We start from the raw sequence: 20,246 nt of genomic DNA on the forward strand, positions 1-20,246 counted from the left end.
ACTAAAATTGAACTTATGTACTTACAGTAGGAATATTTTAATATATCTTGAATGCAACCACAACTCAAGAAAGTAGTTAAAATGATGTGAAGCACATGTGGTGTAAATTGACCACTCCTAATCTGTGCTCCTAAGGCTGCGTCCCCGCTGGCGCTGAGCGCGCGGTGCTTGCCGAGGTTCCTTCTTACAATGTAAATTCTGATGTCCCTGTTCACACGGCGCACACTCGTGCACGGGCCCGTGCGCTCTCCCAAGCTCGGCTCTTGGGGAGACAAATTTTTTTGAGATTGAAGCACCCTCAGCAGAGGTAAATGCACACAGATCACAACCACACACACACACTCACAAACACACATTACACACACACTCTCACACTCACACTCACACATTACACACACAGCCATACACACACACACACACACACACACACACACACACTCACACAGAGCCATACACACACTCACAAACACACACAATACACACACAGCCACACACACTCACTCACTCACTCACACTCACAAACACAAACACAGCCTTACACACACACACACACACACACACACACACACTCACAAATAGCCCCTATCCAAGATGCTTCTTGCTTCATTTCGTTGGGTCTTTATCTGGCAAAGATCCTTACTAGGTAGGTTCCAAAACTGGTACTCACACATCGTGATTATTGTGCAATTAGGAAATATGTTGCCATCAATGTTGTATTGGTAATGTATTATTAGACAATTAAGACGCAAGAACACTATGATCACCAGCTAGAATCACCAATAGCTAGTTCCTCACATTGTATTGGTGGATAAAGATTAAGATTTCAACTTGTTTATTTCTAAGGGGGTTATTTATTAAATTGTGATACTGCCCCAATTGACACTATCACAACTTTATTAAAAACAAAGACTACTGATTAGCTAAGAGCTATAATTGTTTTGTACATACAACATGTATATTTGTATTTATATTGCACCAATTATACAGAATATGAAGCACTTTAAGGATAGAGAATAGAGATATCGGAAATAGGGTACAAAATAGGGAAAAGCAAACGCTGTTAGACAGGAATCCCTGTTTTTACATGCTTACAATATAAGCTATGTTCTGGGAGATTTACACAAATAGTGCATGTAAATGCATTAATTTATAGAGCATACCGTATCATAGAGGCACATAGCAGCTAGTATAGTTTTGCCAATAAACGTTTGGACTAGTTCATTTGAAAGGGTGAGTTTTCAGGTCTGTCTTGAAGATGCAAAGAGAGGAAGCTTGGCCGATAAACAAGGGAACAAAGTTTCCAGGTAGGAAGCAGTGGCTATGTAGAAAGAGGCTAAAGCGCTCAAATGCAGGTACAATTAATAAAATAAGCCAAACCACTAAACCAGGGTACTAATAAAAATAATATAGTACTTAATGTGCAATAGTATGGGTACTATCCTCCTGAAGACAGGTGGTAGATGGTACAAGCCCACTCACCCTCAGTCTCATCGGCAGGTTCCCCTGAAAATAGCAATACTCACATCCTGGTGGTAGGCAGGCTGTGCAGCTACAATTATGCAATACAGGAAAAGGGAGACCAAAAAGCGCACCAGCAAAAACGGAGCAGGAAGGACCCAAAACGAAAAAATAATTAAAAGGGCACTTTAATGTGACAAGAGACCCATCCAACGTGTTTCAAACGTCACAGCGTTCTTTTTCTTTCTAAATGAGTGGCAGCCGTACAGGACTCTTATTATATTTTTATTACATACACTGTATATCAGTTTTGCCCGATTATAAGGTGACGTTTTTTTCAATAAAGTTAAATTGAAAAGAACATACTCGCCTTATAAGAGGGCCCGCCCACTTTGCGAGCCAATCAGCAGTCGGATGTTTGAGGTAGGAGGGTAAAAGGGAGGAAGCTCCACCTTGGAGGCCTGAAGCAGCCACGTTGCTTGTGATAGGAAGCTCAACCCGACAGAGACAGACAGACAGAGACACAGTGTGTGTGTGTGTGTGTGTGTGTGTGTATATATATATATATATATATATATATACTGTATAAACATATCTAACTGAATTAATCGACTTGCTCATGGAGTTATTGACCTTTATTTTAACACATAATTAGTTTGTTTTCAAAAATAAATTTTATGTACAACAAAGAGGTACTGCCATGGGAGCCACTTGTGCTCCCTCGTACGCCAACCTATTTTTAGGTTGGTGGGAACGAGAGGTAGATTTTACTGAGACTAACAGGGATATGACAGACCAGGTGTTGTTGTGGTTGAGATACTGCACCGACACACTTTATTCGAGCAAATACCCGGTATGTACCTGGCAGATACCTGGAATGCGCCGCTCCTCACCTCTGACAAGCCCCGTTGCATTTGCCTTCCCAGCCTGGGTTCATGCCTGGCTGATGGGCGGCTGATCTGTTAAATGATAATGATTAGGATTTAATAGGCTGCAATGCTTCGCGTGTCTACCAGATGGCATAAATTCATGAATTTTAATGCAGTATATATATATATACTGTGCAGTATTGCAGCCAGCGGGAATAAAATGCTTCAATCCCTGCTTAGAAAATAACTCAATGCACTCGGGCAGAAAACAGTCACAAACCTCAATACACCCGGGTATACCCGAATTCGTGGGACTAGCCATGCTCTAATAAAGTGTGTCGCCAGTGTACATCGACGATATCCTCATCCTCTGGCAGGGCACTGCGGAGGGGTTTGGGGACTTCGTCGATGTGCTCAACCACAACAACCTTAATATCAAGCTTTACATTTAAGTGCAGTTCCGCATCTATTGATTTCTTGGATCTGCATATTAGTCTTGACACTACAGGCAATCTGAGTACAGACATCTTTAGAAAGTATACGGCAACCAATTCTATCTTGCATGCTACTTGCTCCCATCCCAAATTCCAAATTATGGGAGTCCCCAAATTCCAAATTATGGGAGTCCCCATTAGTGAATTCATTGGTTTAAACCGTAACTGCTCTAGTGACATATTATTTGAAGCTAGAGCAGTGGAAATTCAAATGTAGGGGCTATGGCCAAGGCGCTATAAAGCGAGGTTATGAGCGCAGTAAAAACATGAGCAGAAGTTCGTTGCTTAAATCTAACAATAAGAACATTGATACTCCTAATAAAATTAGGTTTATAGGGACCTTTAATCAACAGTGGTCACAACTTACAGTAGGAGTATTTTGCAGCAACATTGACCAGTTCTAATGATGGATCCTGATTTAAAGACACTTTTGGGGCCCAAAGTAGAACTGACTAGTAGGAGATCCCCGAACCTTAAAGATAAACTGGTTCACAGTCACTACATTTCACATGTGAATCCCACTTTTTTATCTTCCTTTCAACGGAATGGATTCTATAAATGTAGTGGCTGTTCAGCCTGTAAACACGTGCATCAGACAGCTGTGTTTTCAGATAGTACAGGTAGTAAACAGTTTAAGATTTATCAATTCATGAACTGTCGCTCGAAAGGGGTCATTTATTGCCTCACATGTCCGTGTAATTTGATTTACGTTGGCATGACTACTAGTGAAGTCTGCTTTAGAATTTTGGAGCATTGCAGGAATATTATGTTTGCACAAAGGGATCTGAATTCCTTTAAAAAGATTTCTTCAGTTGCCACACACTTTCTGCAATGCAATATTGGCATTTTTCGCTTTTATAGATCATATCTCGTCCTGGATTCTTATAAGGATATTCTACGTATATATCCCACAGGTGTTAGACATTTAACCACCTGTTGTCTCTGATTTGCGCCTTTTGTATTTTGACTATATATGTGTGCGTGTGTGTGTGTGTATACACTGCGTGTGTGTAAAACGTTTTCTTTCCCGCTACTTATAAAATTAGGGGGTTGCCTTATATTCTGGGTCGCCCCATAATTGGGCAAATACAGCATTAGTACTTGCTTCAAAATAGAAGCCTATTACAAATCAAGTCCCTTTGCACATTTTTGACACCTATTACAGGTGGTACCTCTATTTCTGCTATAGGGGAAATTGCAGGTAGAAAGTACAGCAAATAAAAATATCACTTGTGAGCACATTCTCATGTCTCAGATGAATCCGCAGACCTGGTAGAAAGTAGATTTCATAACCAGCACATGATACTACTGGAAGACTTCATAAAAAATGTTTGGGTCTATGAATAGATTAGTCAATGTGGTTTAGTCAACCAGAAAAAAAAAATTGATCCTTTTATCTACTATGTTAGGGAGTATCTAAAAAATCATATACATGTAGCTTTAAATTAATAACAAAGAGCCCATAAATTAGCAGGTACATTATTCTAAAATAATAATGATGGAGAACAAAGTTAGGATCACCCTATTAATTTCGTATTGTGAGGTAAGCCTAGCAGACATAGCACATTTCTTGAATGAAAGAGAAAAAGGGGGGAGCACAGGTTGAGGTATACAAAATGGTAACAAATTATTCAGCTCAGGAGTGTAAGTTCCCAGACCAATAAACGTAGGGACAGTGGAGTGTGTAATAACATAAACACTTACACGGCCTTGTGTAAATGCTGTCACATCAAGGTTACTTTTCTTTTCTTCCTTTCTTCTGGATTTTCCTGGTGCGAAATTTCTTTTCTTCAGATCTTGATAATGATTTCTTCAGATGTCCGGCAAACGTCGAATGCGAAGTTCCCCTGCAAATAAATGGACGACAAAAAATGTTTAGGAACAATACAGATATAAAGATCAAGGATTGATTCCAAATGGCAAAGGGAATATATCAAAAGCAGAAAGAATGCTGCAAACACTCACACGGGCAGATGTGAGTGCGATCTTGAGGGAGGTATCTCTATGCTCTCCGTATAAGAATGATGTCAATATAAAAGACACTCTGTATAAGAGTTAAAGGCCGTTCCGCTGCCATTTCCTTGGTTCAGTCCTGAGGAATCTGATGGCTCTCTCACAGGCACTGGCGTAGATGGTGCTGGGGATACTTTTCCCTAAAGACCTTGCACGTCCTTAAGGAGTGGATAAGTTAATCCAGGCCCCAGTGCCACACCACACCCGTGGCTAGCACACAGGGGTTAAACTTGAGTCCTGATAGCCGCCTGGCTGTTAAGTTTAACCCCTGTGTGCTAGCCACGGGTGTGGTGTGGCACTGGGGCCCAGATTAACTTGCCTGTGAGAGAGCCATCAGATTCCTCAGGACTGAACCAAGGAAATGGCAGCGGAACGGCCTTTAGCTCTTATACAGAGTGTCTTTTATATTGACATCATTCTTATACGGAGAGCATAGAGATACCTCCCTCAAGATCGCACTCACATCTGCCCGTGTGAGTGTTTGCAGCATTCTTTCTGCTTTTGATATATTCCCTTTACCATTTGGAATCAATCCTTGATCTTTATATCTGTATTGTTGCTAAACATTTTTTGTCGTCCATTTATTTGCAGGGGAACTTCGCATTCAACGTTTGCCGGACATCTGAAGAAATCATTATCAAGATCTGAAGAAAATAAATTTCGCACCAGGAAAATCCAGAAGGAAGGAAGAAAAGAAACCTTGATGTGACAGCATTTACACAAGGCCGTGTAAGTGTTTATGTTATTACACACTCCACTGTCCCTACGTTTATTGGTCTGGGAACTTACACTCCTGAGCTGAATAATTTGTTACCATTTTGTATACCTCAACCTGTGCTCCCCCCTTTTTCTCTTTCATTTCTGTATTTCTAAGGATCCTGGATAGATCCTTTTGGGGTTTTTGAGTCACAGGAAGAGACCACGAAGCAGATGGGAACCTTGTAGGATTTATAAGGTTGTGATGTTCAGAAAAGAACGAGTGATTTCCCCTATACATCCCAGTTTGGGTAGCGCCCGGGTATCTCTCTTTGCCATAGCACATTTCTTGTCTGCCAGCATAAGGGATTATGTCAGTGTGTGGAAAAATGACCCATACTGTACAGGGAACCTCACCACCCAAATGTACATCATTCACAAACACAAATGGATAATAAAAAATAAGAAAGAACTGCTACGTAACTATAATCCCCTCTGTTGGCTTTAAAATTCTTCAAAAGCTTGGCTCTATGATACACTGACGTTAACTTAATTAAGAAACTACAATGTACCTCCAGGAGCTGTTCTGAATAAATGTGAAATCTCGATAGGTTGCATTGAACAACTGCCCAACAAACCCTCACTTTGATTAGAAAAACGAGGTTTAGAAAAGGTTAGTAAATTAAATTTAGAACTAGTAAAAATGAACATTTTAAACATGCTGTAGAGATGAAAAAACATGTAAAAAAAAGTACCATTTGTAAATGATTCCATAGATCATCCTGGTCGGCATTTGAGAATGAAAATGTCTTCAAGTATGACTGTGATGAAACAAATGGAAGGTTCATTATTCTTTAGGAGGTAACAAAAGAGATATATTTTGCATCAATTAATCAAATATTAGGCCCTGCTACGTCCTAATTTTAAATTGACAAATTTGATTAGTAAATCCAGGAAATTTTTTCTTAACTCACACTGATCCCTTTGTAGAACAGTCTCTCAGTCATGAAGCTGGATACCATTCGGACAAAAGCAGCCCCCTAAGGAACAAAAAAGTATGGAGATGAATTATTTAGGCAGATTTTAAATATTCAGAAATTGGCATTCACATCAAATAATATTGACCTAAGGTGCGGTAGGTTCAAATGTCTAAAATGGGTGATTTGTTCAAGATTTACTCTTGCAATAAGAACTGTGGGGGATATGTGTCAAGGGTCACAAACTGGAGCTTGGTCCAAGCCCAGTGCATTTTAACTCTGTGTCAATGCTCCACTAGCGCCATGTGCATTTTGGGGAGTACTTATAGGAGACAAAAGGGGAAGAGAGATCATGTATAAATGATCAGTTTCTGTATTATCAGTATATATTTTGTACTATTATCTACATTTATCAATAAAAACGTGTATATATAGAAAAATACATTGGCCTAAGCAAAGACTCCTGAAGAAATTGACTATCCTATCGACAAAATGCGCTGGCCAAGGAAGTTGTGAGTTTGTGCAAGGCCAGAGTGCAGACACCTACAGTGTCTTTAGCAAGAAGCCTCGAGGTGCACCTCACACAAAGCTCTGATACTATTAAGAGACTTTCAAATGTCAGTGTAATGCCAAACAGTATTTGGGCATTTTTGTCATAATAAAAAATGTTACACTACATACTGTATACTCTTCATTCGTTTTATGCATCTATATGGGGAGACGAATATCTACAGATTAATCAGCGGGATACATTCTGGGTATTACAGTAGGCTGAGCAGAGCAATAACAAGCGTATCATTTACATCTATTTATCTATGTTGTTCTCGGTAAGTTATAATTATATATCCAGTTTTTAATGTGTGAATGTTAACATTGTGGCAATCATGCCAATCCCATTACTCTATTAACTAATTATGTGCAAATAGTTGGTAGCCTATAAACAGTATGCAGTGATTAGTGATGTCAACTCCTGATGAAGTCATCCTGACGAAACACGTAGGGTGCCATTGAGAGTCAGTGAAGTGCCATATCACTAAACAGAAGCTTTGGAGCGGATACTAAAACTGACTCAGCAAAGGACTAGCAGAGGACTCTTGCCGCAAGTAACAGTGTGTACTGAACGAGAGCCGGGCTACATAGTGGAGGAGTTGCTGTAGCCGGGGGAGCTGAAATTGGAGGCGTGCAGGTTCAGATCCGGTTGCGGGGAGCGTGGTGCATCCGACAACAGATGAAGCCACGAGGATCCTTTTGCAGAGTCGGAGTTTGATCATTTCTCATAACTGCTCATATTCAAGCTTTGTTTGTGAGTGTGCATTTTTTACTTGTCCAGTCCCATAAAATTGTTATACTTTATTACACTAGGAGTGCAGCTGTTCTCTTCTTTCTGTGTTTCTGTGTTTGCGGACCGAAACGTTGGTTCTGTGTCTTTGTTTCACAATATACTCTTTTTTGACCTAACAATTGATTGCTGCTTGTGTGATTTCGTCTAGACAACGGTATCGTATTTCCTATTATTACCTTATGGGATTAGCACCTACATTATTGTTCATAGCACAAATATGGTTCGGTGCATGTTCTATAGAGATAAATAGAAAAGTGCACCCCCTGAAGAAGGTCATTTCTGGACCGAAACGTTGGACTAAGTGTGCTTGTGTACTGCCTTAATACAGGTTTTTTCTATGCATTTTACATTGAGTGCTGTTGTTTGTTTGGTATTTTGGGTTAAAAATCTTATATATATATATATATATATATATATATATATATATATATATATATATATATATATATATATACACAGTTGTGTGAAAAAAAAGTACACCCTCTTTGAATTCTATGGTTTTACATACAGTTGAACCCCGTTATAAGGCGGTCCTTGGAGTCCACAACCCCGAGACCGCGTTATAACCGGGATCATGTTAAAATGTCACCAGCATCTAGATCTCTCTCCTCTTTGCAGATGTCAGCTCTCTCCGCTCTCTCCTCACTTCATAGGGCTGTGTCCACGTGCTCTTCTCTCTGCAGCTGTCAGCTCTCGTGCGCGTTGTCATTTTTAAAATAAAAACATTTTTCACACATGGCTTCTCCATTTTGGCTTTATTTTTGTTAAATAAATCATGACACGGTGTAATATGTCATGTGATGTTGTTCATCTGTGGTTGTATTTACCTAATTTTAAGACCTGCTAAGGAACAGAAGATTGTTATTGTCCTGATAATGTATGTAAAACCATAGAATTCAAATAAAAGGCAACAAGAAACCTCTACTGTATTGCATATAGCAAATAAAAAGATCACTTGTGAGCACATTCACATGTCTTAGGCAGGTCTGCAACCAGCAGTACAACCAACTTCACACTGATGATACCTATTACGGTTGAAACATGTCTGTGAATGGTTTCTCTGGCTTTGAATCTGATTCCCATGCTGTGCTTAAAAGCTGTGTTAACAGCGAGCATTAGCTTATATGGGCTCCATGTAACAAAGGTTTTTTAGGCAAAAGGTGACACGGTGTGCTCATTTGCATGTCATTTCCCAGAATCCCTTGCTGCAGTGGAAACACTGTATGCTGGGTGATAATGGTGAAAGGCAGGGTTGCGACCTGCCTAAGACATATGAATGCGCTCATAAGTTATATATATATACATAAATACATACATACATACATACATACACACATACATACATACATACATACATACATATACACGTACATATACACACACACACATACATATACACATACACATACTGTGATGTCCACACCACGTTGTAGCATCTTTTAGTCCCAGATTAAGGCAGGAAACTTAGTATTTCTCTATGTGGGGTTTATTTACAGGGATAAATAATACACTAACAGGCCCACCATCCCTTTAAGTCAAAATGAAATCATAAAATAAACTCCTACTCCTCTTAGGAGACTAACTACACAGTCAGCTTCAACCCTTACTACGTGGATGGACAGCTAAGCTGGTTACCACTCCAAAACAGGTACTACTATAGCTGAACATATAAAGTCTCAGCAATAAAGTATTTCGCTTATCTCCAGGATTTGGAACAGACATCCCCGCTTCAGCATGGTCTTGCGTCCTTTCTTCCTAGGGGAGTTCAGCCCCAAGAGAGCTCAGAGAATCTCTCCCCTGAATCTCTCCCTGCTTCAGCCCGGTCTCTCGCCCTTCCTTCTTCTTCCTGGGCTTAACAACCCAGGCAGTCCCAGCAGGCTCCGCGACCTCCATCCAGCGGTTCTAGGGGCTGTGCCAGCTTCCACAGCTTGGGAGAACTCTTTTCTTCTCTGGGAACAGCAGTCACTCTCTCAATGGCAGATCTCTGTGTCTGCCTTAAAACACTTACTTATTCAATCAGCAGTCCAGCCTGCTCTTTTAGTTTGTAGCTGCTGCTGGCTTCTCTAGGGAGATTAACTCTCTGTGCATTGGAAAGTCCCATAGCTGCCCTATTTCAGCACCTAGAGGAAAGTGATGGTATCACATATCCACAACCCCAGGTTAACATTGTACTGTGACGTGGTACATGCACTATTCCTGTCCACCAGCCTCTTTCTCAGAGATTTCTGACATCTATCTCTTATTTTTCTTTGCATTCTAGTTGAAGACATTTTCCTTCGGGGCATTACTAGTCCTTCTGGGCCTCAGTTCATGAAGATCCACCTCCACCTTTTTCCTCTTGTGTTCAGTCTCCTTTATACCTTCGGTTGTTGCTTAGGTGAAGGCTTAGTTAACGCTTGTTCCGATAGTTCAGCCTTTACAATCTCATTTTTTATTGGGGGAGTGTAGCTGGGCAGCTATAGAGTCAACATAGCATCCCGCTCAGTCTTCAGAGCCTCGAGCTCCTCCGGCACTATGACCAGCTCCCGTTGTAGCTGGGACCTCTCATTGGCCGTGTGGTCCAGAAGCTTGCGGGCATCAACCATCTCGGTCTCATAGCGCAATGTCAGGTCGGCCACCTGACGGACGGACACCTCCTTCCTCTCAGCAAGCTGTATCTTGCGTTCAGCAATCTGGGTCTGCAGTTCTTCAGTTTAATCCTGCAAGTCCCCTCTCAGGGCCTTCACCTCTTCCCGGTGCTTGCTCTGGTACATACTTCAGGCTGGAGACACTTCCTTGCAGAGTGTATAAGGTCATAGAGTTGAGAGCGGGGAGTCTTCTCCATATTGTAATACCAGGAGTGGAACCATTGGGCCCGAACCGCGAGGATGACCCCTAACCGTGCCATAATCTCAGCCTTCAGGGTGTCATAGTTTTTAGCTTGCTCTGGCTCCAAGTCATAATAGGCTTTTTGTGAGTCACCCACTAGGAAGGGAGCAATTATTCCAGCCCACTGCTCAGCTGGCCACCCTTTGCGTACTGCGGTGCGCTCGAAAATTGACAGGTACGCCTCAACATCATCGTCAATCGTCATTTTCTGAATTAGGTGCGATTTTACCTGGTGAGTTACCTGTGGGCCCTGCGAGTCTGGGCGGTATTTCTCTCTCCCAACACTAGGAGCTCCTGGTGTAGGCGAAGGTTTGCCTCGTGTTGCTCTTCTTTCAGAGTCTTATATAGAAAAGAGAAGTAGCGCCAACCAACTACCAAGGTACACGACAATAAATAATGTATAAAATACAATATTTTTACCCAATATTAGTGTCTGAAGTGTCCTGCAGCTAAAGTCCAGGGAGGTGATTCAGCACCTCCAAAAGCAACTGTATAAAAAAGGGGGAAGTCCTCCAGCGCATAGGCTCAGTTCACCATCCCAAACAGGTATATGTGGGAGAAAACAAACAAACACACAGAACAAAACAAAACAAAACAAGAGGTTTGTGAGTGCATCCACTTTTTATCTACTTATTTTTATTAAAACGTATTATGCTATGTCCTTATCGATACCTTTTTTTTAAGCGACTCACTGGTTGCTGTGGAATGCCCCATCCTTAACCCCAGTGGGGGTCTGCACATGTACGTGTGTGTTTGTTAGTTAGTGAGGCTCTGCAGTATTCTGATAGTATATACTGATGTTATACCTCTTGGGGGAAGGAGGGGCTCAGTGAGTTAAGACAATGACTGGTACTGAGTTTGAAGCAGGGGAACCTGGTTCAATTCTTTGTGTCTCCTCCTTGTGACCTTTGGCAAGTCACTTTATCTCCCTGTGCCTCAGGCACCAAAAAAATAGATTGTAAGCCTGTGCCTGCAAAATGTCCCTGTAAAGCGCTATGTAAAACTAGCAGCGCAATACAAGAACATTATTATTAGTTTTGTTTTGTTCTGTGTGTTTGTTTGTTTTCTCCCACATATACCTGTTTGGGATGGTGAACTGAGCCTATGCGCTGGAGGACTTCCCCCTTTTTTAGAGTCTTATGCAGTGACGGCGCCATCTGTTATACTAACAACGTCGCAGTTTCAGTTTGTGATTTTGTCAGCTGCTGTACCATCGATGCAGTACTCTCCGTTTGCATTCTTGAAGACTGCTGAAAATTCTCATCATGGGCTCTTGACAATTGTTGCAATCCCTGCATTAAAGTAGCAGCACACTCTGTTTTGCTGCGCTGTAGAATAGCCGCATTCTCTTCTTCGGCACGAGGTACCGAGGTTAAAAATTCTTCCATTTTTTTTTCTCAGGTGTATTCTTCACCTTGACCTCCGGCTGTGCTATTTCCTCAATTCTTCACACCTTTCCCTGTGTATCCTGTAAGCACAACTGGTCATACACAGTGGGACAGACTTTACTTGCAGAAATTGTTTGTTTTTTCACTTCAGTTGGGTGGCCATTTTAAATCCCCGTATTTATTTTCAAACCCACAGTTTCCACTGCTCAGTGTCTTTTGAACTGCCCGCATTAGACTCCACCAATTGTGATGTCCACACCACGTTGTAGCATCTTTTTAGTACCAGATTAAGGCAGGAAACGTAGTATTTCTCTATGTGGGGTTTATTTACAGGGATAAATAATATACTAACAGGCCCACCATCCCTTTAAGTCAACACTAAATCATAAAATAAACTCCTACTCCTCTTAGGAGACTAACTACACAGTCAGCTTCAACCCGTACTACCTGGATGGACAGCTAAGCTCGTTACCACCCCAAAACAGGTACTACTATAGATGAACATATAAAGTCTCTGAACACAGCAATAAAGTATTTCGCTTATCTGTTACTCCAGGGTTTGGAGCAGACGTCCCCACTTCAGCATGGTCTCTCATTCTTCCTTATTCTTGCTGGGATTAACAACCCAGGCATTCCCAGCAGGCTCTGCGACCACCGTCCAGCAGTTCTAGGGGCTGTGCCAGCTTCCACAGCTGGGGAGAACTCTTCTTTGTCCCCCTTCTCTGGGAACAGCAGTCATTCTCTCAATGGCAGATCTCTCTGTCTGCCTTAAAACACTTCCTTATTCAATCAGCAGTTCAGCCTGCTCAATTAGTTTGCAGCTGCTGCTGGCTTCTCTAGGGAGATTAACTCTCTGTGCATTGGAAAGTCCCATAGCTGCCCTATTCCAGCACCTAGAGGACAGTGATGGTAACACAATATGTATGTATATAAACCTCAATGTCGTCTCGTAGGGAGAGATTGGGTAAGACGTCTGTGCAGGAAACATAATGTATCAGGGGAACAGAATTGCAGCTTAAATTAAAATAAGATCAATAACACAGGCAAAATGAGTATGGGAGCGTTCTGTCCCATGCTCACGGTGGCTAGTGAGTTGAAACAGGCAGCTAAACTCAATCCCATATACCATACAAGGGGAGGCTTCTTATTTACTGAAGTGTTTATTGGGGCACAAAACAGAAATAAAAAGAGGGAAAGGTACTGAGGGAATACACTCTAAAGGGAAGGAGCAAGTAATGGGAATATGAAGTAGTGGTTATAGGGATAGGGAGCTCAGGGATGAGACTTTGGCAGCATTCAGGTATGTACGGAAAAGACAGGATATGAGTGCGACAGAGAGGAAAAGGAGAAGGACCGCACCAAATGACAAGGGGAGGAGGAGCAGCCCAAGTAACTGGGGAGAGAAAGGAGGGTTTACAGGACAACGGGGAGACACCAGGAAGTACTGACAGAGGAGATAGAATAGGGAGAAAGAAGAAGGCTTAGGAAAACCAGTAACAAAAGTCTATGGGCTATGTGTACAAATTCTCATACTCTGCAAAATAAAATCCCATAACTAACTGCAATAATATCAAGGGAGGATTTGGACATTTGGGCAATTGCTGAATCATGGTGAAATAAATATTAGGACTGGAACATAGCTATAACAGGTTACAGTTTATTTAGAAAGGACAGTGTACTGTAGGAAGAAAGGGGGGAGAAATTGCATTGTATGTGAGGAAGAATATAAAAGCTACTTTAATGCAAGTTACAGGAGACCAAAGTGAGACACTTTGATACCATTGGCATTCTTTTCAGAGAGGGGGGAATATTTTAGTTATTCTTTGGCATGGTGGAGGTAATTGAGTGGAGAGCAGTAGGGAAAATGAAAGGATGCAATACTAAAAACAACATACGGTCAGACAGGTTCGCAAAAAAACATGAAATAGAAAGCTAGTATGGTTCTCAAATGTGGTGGCAAGTATTGTCAAGGAAAAAAACTTTTAGGAAATATCGGTACTGTAGAATGAGGTTAAGCAAGTAGTCGGATGTGTGAAGGTCTAAGCAGAAGAGAAAATAGTACATTCAGTAAAGGGGATGTGGACAAAACATTTTTTGTTATAGACATGGAAGGAGAAAAATAAAGAAGGTAAACTAGTGCTAAATACATAAGAGGATGGTTATGCAGAGGGAAACAAAGGTATAGCACAGAATGTTAATAATTATTTTTGCTTAGTCTTCACAGCACAAGGTGAAGAGGTTGGGCAAAGGAATATAATTGGAAATGAGGTAGGTATAAATCCATTTTGGAAGGTCCTAAACGTAAAACGTGGGGCCAGACGGGATACTAAAAGAGCTTAGGGGATGCTGGAAATGTCCATTGCTAGATCTATTAAACCTATCAGGTGCAGTTCCAGATAACTGAAGAAGAGCAAATGTAGTCCCACTTATTAAAAGTGCAAGTAGGGAAGATGCTGGTAAGTACGGGCTAATGAGCGGGATGTCTGTAGGGGGGAAATTATTGTAAATATTGCTGAAAAAAAGAACTGACGAATATAGCATGTTACAGATCCCAGGCAGATTTACCAAACACATCTGATTTCATTTTTTGAACTAAATGACTAAGGTAGTAGATAAGGGTAAATCAGTAAATGTAGGTTTTCTAGATTTTAGTAAAATGCATGACACTGTCCTACACAGAACACTGATAAATGAACTGCAATGTATGGGATTGAATTGTACATTGGTTAAATTGATAATACAGTTGTTGAAGGATAGGCAACAGATAGTTGTAGTAAATGGAGTAGATTCAGAGGGGGAGAGGGGGCTGTTACAAGTATTACCAGTATAGTACCTCCGGGATCTGTACTGGGACCGGTGCTCTTTGATATATTTATAAGTGACATTACATGTAGCCTTAAAGGAATAGTATTCCTTTTGTAGATGACACAAAGATATGCAACAGGGTTGACACACCAAGAGGGGTAAACAAAATTATTAATGAGTGTGACAACTACGATTTAATGCCAAAAAGTGCAAAGTCATGCAGTTGGACCGCAAAAACCCAAAGGCAGTATACAGGATTAATCGCACAATGATGTCCACCACAATAGAGGAAAGGAAGTCATTATTTCAGGTGACATAAAAGTAGACAACAAATGTAACAAAGCAATGGGGAAATCCAACAGGATGCTAGGTTGTATAGGGAGAGGGATTAGCAATAAAAAGAGAGGGGTGGTGATGCCATTTTATAGATCATTAGTGAGACCTCACCTAGAGTATGGTGTTCAGTACTGGAAACCATATCTCTAGAAGGACGTCAATAAATTAGAAATGTGCAAATAATGGCTTCTAAAATTGGCATGGTCTACATGAAAACTTACCAGGAAAGACTGAAGGACATCAATATGTACAGCTTGGTGGAGAGAAGGGAGAGGGGATATGATTGAAACTTTAAAATGTATAATGGGTTTCAGTAAGGTACGGGAGGGAAGCATTTTTTAAAGAGAGAGTTAGAGGTCCTGGTCTGAAGCTGGAGGATTTCTTATTTTCATGGGTGTTGAATTTGTGGAGTAGCCTCACAGGAGAGGTGGGACTTAAAATAAGGGACAACAAATGCTTGGGATAGAAATAAGTCTATCATCAATATGAAATACAGCTAGGGTCGGGGGTTTTACAATAGGGAGCAAAAGGAGAAGACTACTGTAGATGGGCCAAACAGTTCTTATCTGGCATCAACTTCTATATTTCTATGTTTCGAATTGCTCTGTTTTTTTCTCGATGGTCAAATAAAGCAGAAATCCAGGAGTTATGAAAAACAAATGAGAGGTAGGTGATGATGTAAAATGTGAATCAGATAAAACTAAACTCATGTGTCACTCAGGCCCTGAACCACTAAGCTCTGTTAAGTCACTGAACATGGTGTTAACTTAGTTTAACTTCACATTAAGACTAATGTTGTATCTTCAAAGGACAATAACATAATGTCAATCCATGTTTTCATCCCCCCAAAAGCATAGCATTAACTATAACAGATGTTAGGGATAATGACATGCAAATGCGGTGTAAGTTTGCATATGCACTAAAGTCCATTAAGGTCACCGCAGGGACTTAACGTTATGTTATTTAAGTTATTCCTTAACTTGGCGTTACTCCCATCCAGGCACTGAAATTTGCTTTTGCAGTGTCTGTAACGTCACAGTTGGGCATAATTTGAATAACATAGCGTTACTTATAGGTGTAATTTTCCTCTCATCTTTATCTCCACGTCAGCTAAAGCCCTAGTTTGAGGTCTGAATGGGAAAACACCAATGTTAAGCCAATGCTAATGAGATGCAGATCGGGCATTGCGAATAATTAGATTTGAGGATACACGTTAAGTCAGGGAACATAACATCCGTTCCTGTTATACAGTAGGTAACATCATGTTATGAGCTATGATTTAATGGAGCTTTGTGGATCTAGCCGGTACAGTTTATTGTACAATTAAGTCATCTGAACCAGAGAATATGAGATGAATTCTGTAATTTACAGTTTTAATTTGTTTAATATGCATTTCTTCTGCAAAGTTTCATCTGTGATTAAATGTGTCATGGATTCCTCTTAAAACGTGGATTTAATGCTACAACCAAACTAAATGTAAGCATAATCCCTTATAAATTATCCTGATTTTTTTCTTTATTTTACCTTGCTGTATGTGAACACATCAAATAATGGCATTATATCACTTGCTTCATGGATGTCTTCTTCCTTCACTGACATAGATCGAGGCGTTGTTCCTCCGTCTGTTTCAAAAATATGTTGCAAGTCATGCAGGAGAAACAGCTCGTTCTGCAAATATTAAGTAAAATGCTGTAATCAATGTATGTGCTTCAAACAAAATGTTTCCTTTGGATTTAACAAACTTGTTATTCAGTGATGGGTAAGGTTGTAAGTAGATTGTTGCTGGAGTTAACCAGGATTCCAAAATGTTGATGATACTGTAGTTTACGAATGAAGTAATTTGATGGCACAGCATTGGGTGTAAGCTCCAGTGTTAGAGAGACTGTTCACAACCCCTTTGCCCAAGCTGATCGAGAGACCGGAAGTGATGTTGCAGACCCGAAGTTCGGGAGGTGTAGGACGACAAATATGCATATTAAACGTTATTACAGTATGTGCCCTTTCCCGTCTCTTTCATATTGACCAACCTGGTGGTATTCATGAAGGTCTGATCCACATCAATATGTGTGAGTGCATAAAGTACCATTTTTTAATGACTACACTATATTTTGTATTTCCTTGTCTACTTTTTTGCCCCCCATGTTTGAAGTACACTGCAGATTAGATTTACAGGGAAGTCTGTGGAGAGCAGCAGTAAAAGAAGCGAAGCTAGTTAAGAAATCCCTTTTTTAACCATTTTATACTGGTTCATAATTGCGATTTGTTTTGGAATGCACCATATCTTTATTCACTTAATTTGTTTATTATATGCAGTAGCGCTCTATTTGTTTGATAAAGAGCTTTGACACTGATCATTGTCGACCAACATTTTTAAGGAATGCTGGGAGTGTGGGTCTTACTCAATTTTTATCGATATTGTTTGTTCCATCCCACAGCTGTTTTTCCTTTTCATTTGGTTGGTCTGTTCTAGTAATTGAGTAGATTTCTAAAATGAAAAGCCTATTTAACTTTTTGTAGTTGAAATTAATATTATATGTTATGAAATACTGTACAAGCTTTTTGGACATATTTTTTTTATTTAAAGAGGCAAACACTCCATCATAATGTTCATTTGTATAATAATAATAATAATAATAATATTATTAATCATTATTATTAATAATAATAGTGTATATATAATAATAATAATTATTATTATTATTATTATTGTTTTATTACAACCTAGCCGTGGGTCCTAAATCTGTCCCACATTATCTGAAGTAATGGTAACACCCAGTTTCCTGAGATATTTATTATTACTTGACATTTTTCAGGAATTCAATATGGATGTCAGATTCACCCAACCCCAGTAAACCAATGGAATCAATGGGACCATGACATCACCATTCGCTACTGGAGTAGTACCAGCACTGTGTTCTATGAACAAGAAAGATCACCACAAATATCTAACTAAAACTGAAACTTAAGTTTTCTTCTATGTTGAAATCCCATGTCTTTTACTACAGTATATGCCAATAATTTGAGGTTGTTTTGTGATTGTGTGTAATTGTGTGAAAACCTTATCTGGTCTAGCAAGGCTGTAAGGATGAAAAACTGTAAGCAAAATAAATATATGCTGAAAGAAACATGGAGAGGGAAATGCTTTTTGCAGCTTCAATTGCACAGTTTACTCCTACAGAGTAAATAAGAGTTAATTATTCTCAAGTGCTCATATACCCCGAAATGTGTTTTTATTTGGAAGTAAAGGACTTCTTGCTGAATCCTAGGAGTGAACATCACCCCCATGACATGAAGCGAAACCACAATAACTGCTCGCAAAAAACTACTAGAACAGATGTCTTATATATAGCAAAGGGAAAATTAATTTTAAATTGTTACCCTTTTTTAGGGAGATCTCAAAGACTCACTTGACATCTTCAGTTACCATTTTAACCTTTTTCTGTGTTGGTTTTGTTGTTTTTCAGTACTGTTTTGATATACTATAAATACTGCAAATAATGGTCTACCTTCTCACAGGCCCCCATTCAATATACAAATTCCCTGTGCTGGGGAAGTGTTCAGCTCTAATCCAATAAATAGCACTACCAACTTGTCCAGCACAGGGAAACAGCTCATAGCATATTGACTGTGGCCGAAATTCAGCTTTGCATCATTTCAGTCCATTGTACATATGTCATCAAACCATCTAGTAGAATATTTATATATCACTACTCCTATATGTTGCTCTCAAGGCAAGCAAAGTAAATCTAAAAACTTCGGCGATGCGTTGCTATGGTAACCGGCGGCAAATGACCCCGTGGGGTCACGTGACGTCATGTTGCCATGGCAACGTGACGGCACATGACCCCACGGGGTCATTTGATGCCGGAGCCTTGCAGGAGGGGGGGCGCGAGCGGAGTGAAAAGGCAGGGAGGATGCAGGGTCAAAACTTTGCGCACCCCTGTTCTAGCCTATCACCTACTGTTCTATATCAAGGGTTCCCAACTCCAGTTCTCAAGAATCTCCAACAGGTCACATTCTAAGCCTATCCCTGCTTCAGCACAGTTAGCTCAATCAGTGGCTCAGTCTTTTTGACTGCATCACCTGTGCTGAAGCAGGGTTATCCTTAAACCCTGGCCTGTTGGGGATTCTTGAAGACTGGACTTGGGAACCACTGTTCTATATTGTGTGCTACATGTATTAGCACATATTCTAACTTACATTTACACTATACACAAGTCCTGAAGCTTATTGCACAAGTATCTAAAATAGATGTTGAATTTTTACGTTTAAGAGCGGTAAAAGACACAAAATTGAGATAGCCATTATCGCTCATTAACTGGGATTTGTTTAAATTGCACTATTGCAGTAGTACATATATCACTTATGAGCGCATTCACATTTCTCAGACAGGTCGGCAACCCTGCTTTTCCCCATTATCTCTAAGCGTATAATACTTCCATTGCAGCCAGGGACTCTGGGAAAGGACATGCAAATGAGAATAAACCTTATGAAATTTGTTAGTCTACAGACTATGGGATTTGTGTATTAAATTATCCTGGCTGCAAATTTGGGCAAACAAACTGCAGCACATTTATCAAATTAAAAATCCCATTGTTTTCAATTAATGTATTTCTTTAAATCTGTTGTGGACTACCTTCCCTAATTTTGATCTAGCTTTTCAGCATGGAGACTAGAATACAGCACTCATTAAAAAAATTATTTTGAACTCATTTTCTAAATGGATGTAGCAGAGTCCCCCTCCTTACCTCCGGTCAGGGGGAACTGCTGCTGTGTGCCGCCAGAGCTCCGCAGTGGACTTGGAGTGTGGGGGCGGCCATCTTAAGTTTGCGCATGCGCAATAGGATGTGGTGCGCATGCGCAGATGGTCATTTTAGGTGGCTCCGCAAGACACTGCGTAGGACTAAAAGTCCCAGGGTCCTCAAGGAGGGAGACCACATGAGGCGCATGAGCCAATAGGGCTCGAGGAGGCAGGGAATAGCTTTGGCGCGCAAACGGAC

General features: G+C 40.5%; 1 protein-coding gene across 1 annotated transcript in view; it reads right to left on the reverse strand.

Moving 5' to 3' along the window:
* The window catches only part of LVRN (laeverin), a 98,557-nt gene that overhangs the window by 40,859 nt on the left and 37,452 nt on the right, over positions 1–20,246 (reverse strand). The window contains exons 7-9 of the mRNA XM_075596179.1: positions 16,771–16,914; positions 6,505–6,570; positions 6,286–6,351 (exon numbers count right to left, since the gene is read on the reverse strand). Coding sequence (XP_075452294.1) covers positions 6,286–6,351; positions 6,505–6,570; positions 16,771–16,914 — 276 coding nt within the window. The remainder of the gene's footprint in view (positions 1–6,285; positions 6,352–6,504; positions 6,571–16,770; positions 16,915–20,246) is intronic.

The sequence above is a fragment of the Ascaphus truei genome, chromosome 1, assembly GCF_040206685.1.
Source record: "Ascaphus truei isolate aAscTru1 chromosome 1, aAscTru1.hap1, whole genome shotgun sequence".
In the NCBI taxonomy this organism is placed as follows: Eukaryota; Metazoa; Chordata; class Amphibia; order Anura; family Ascaphidae; genus Ascaphus; species Ascaphus truei.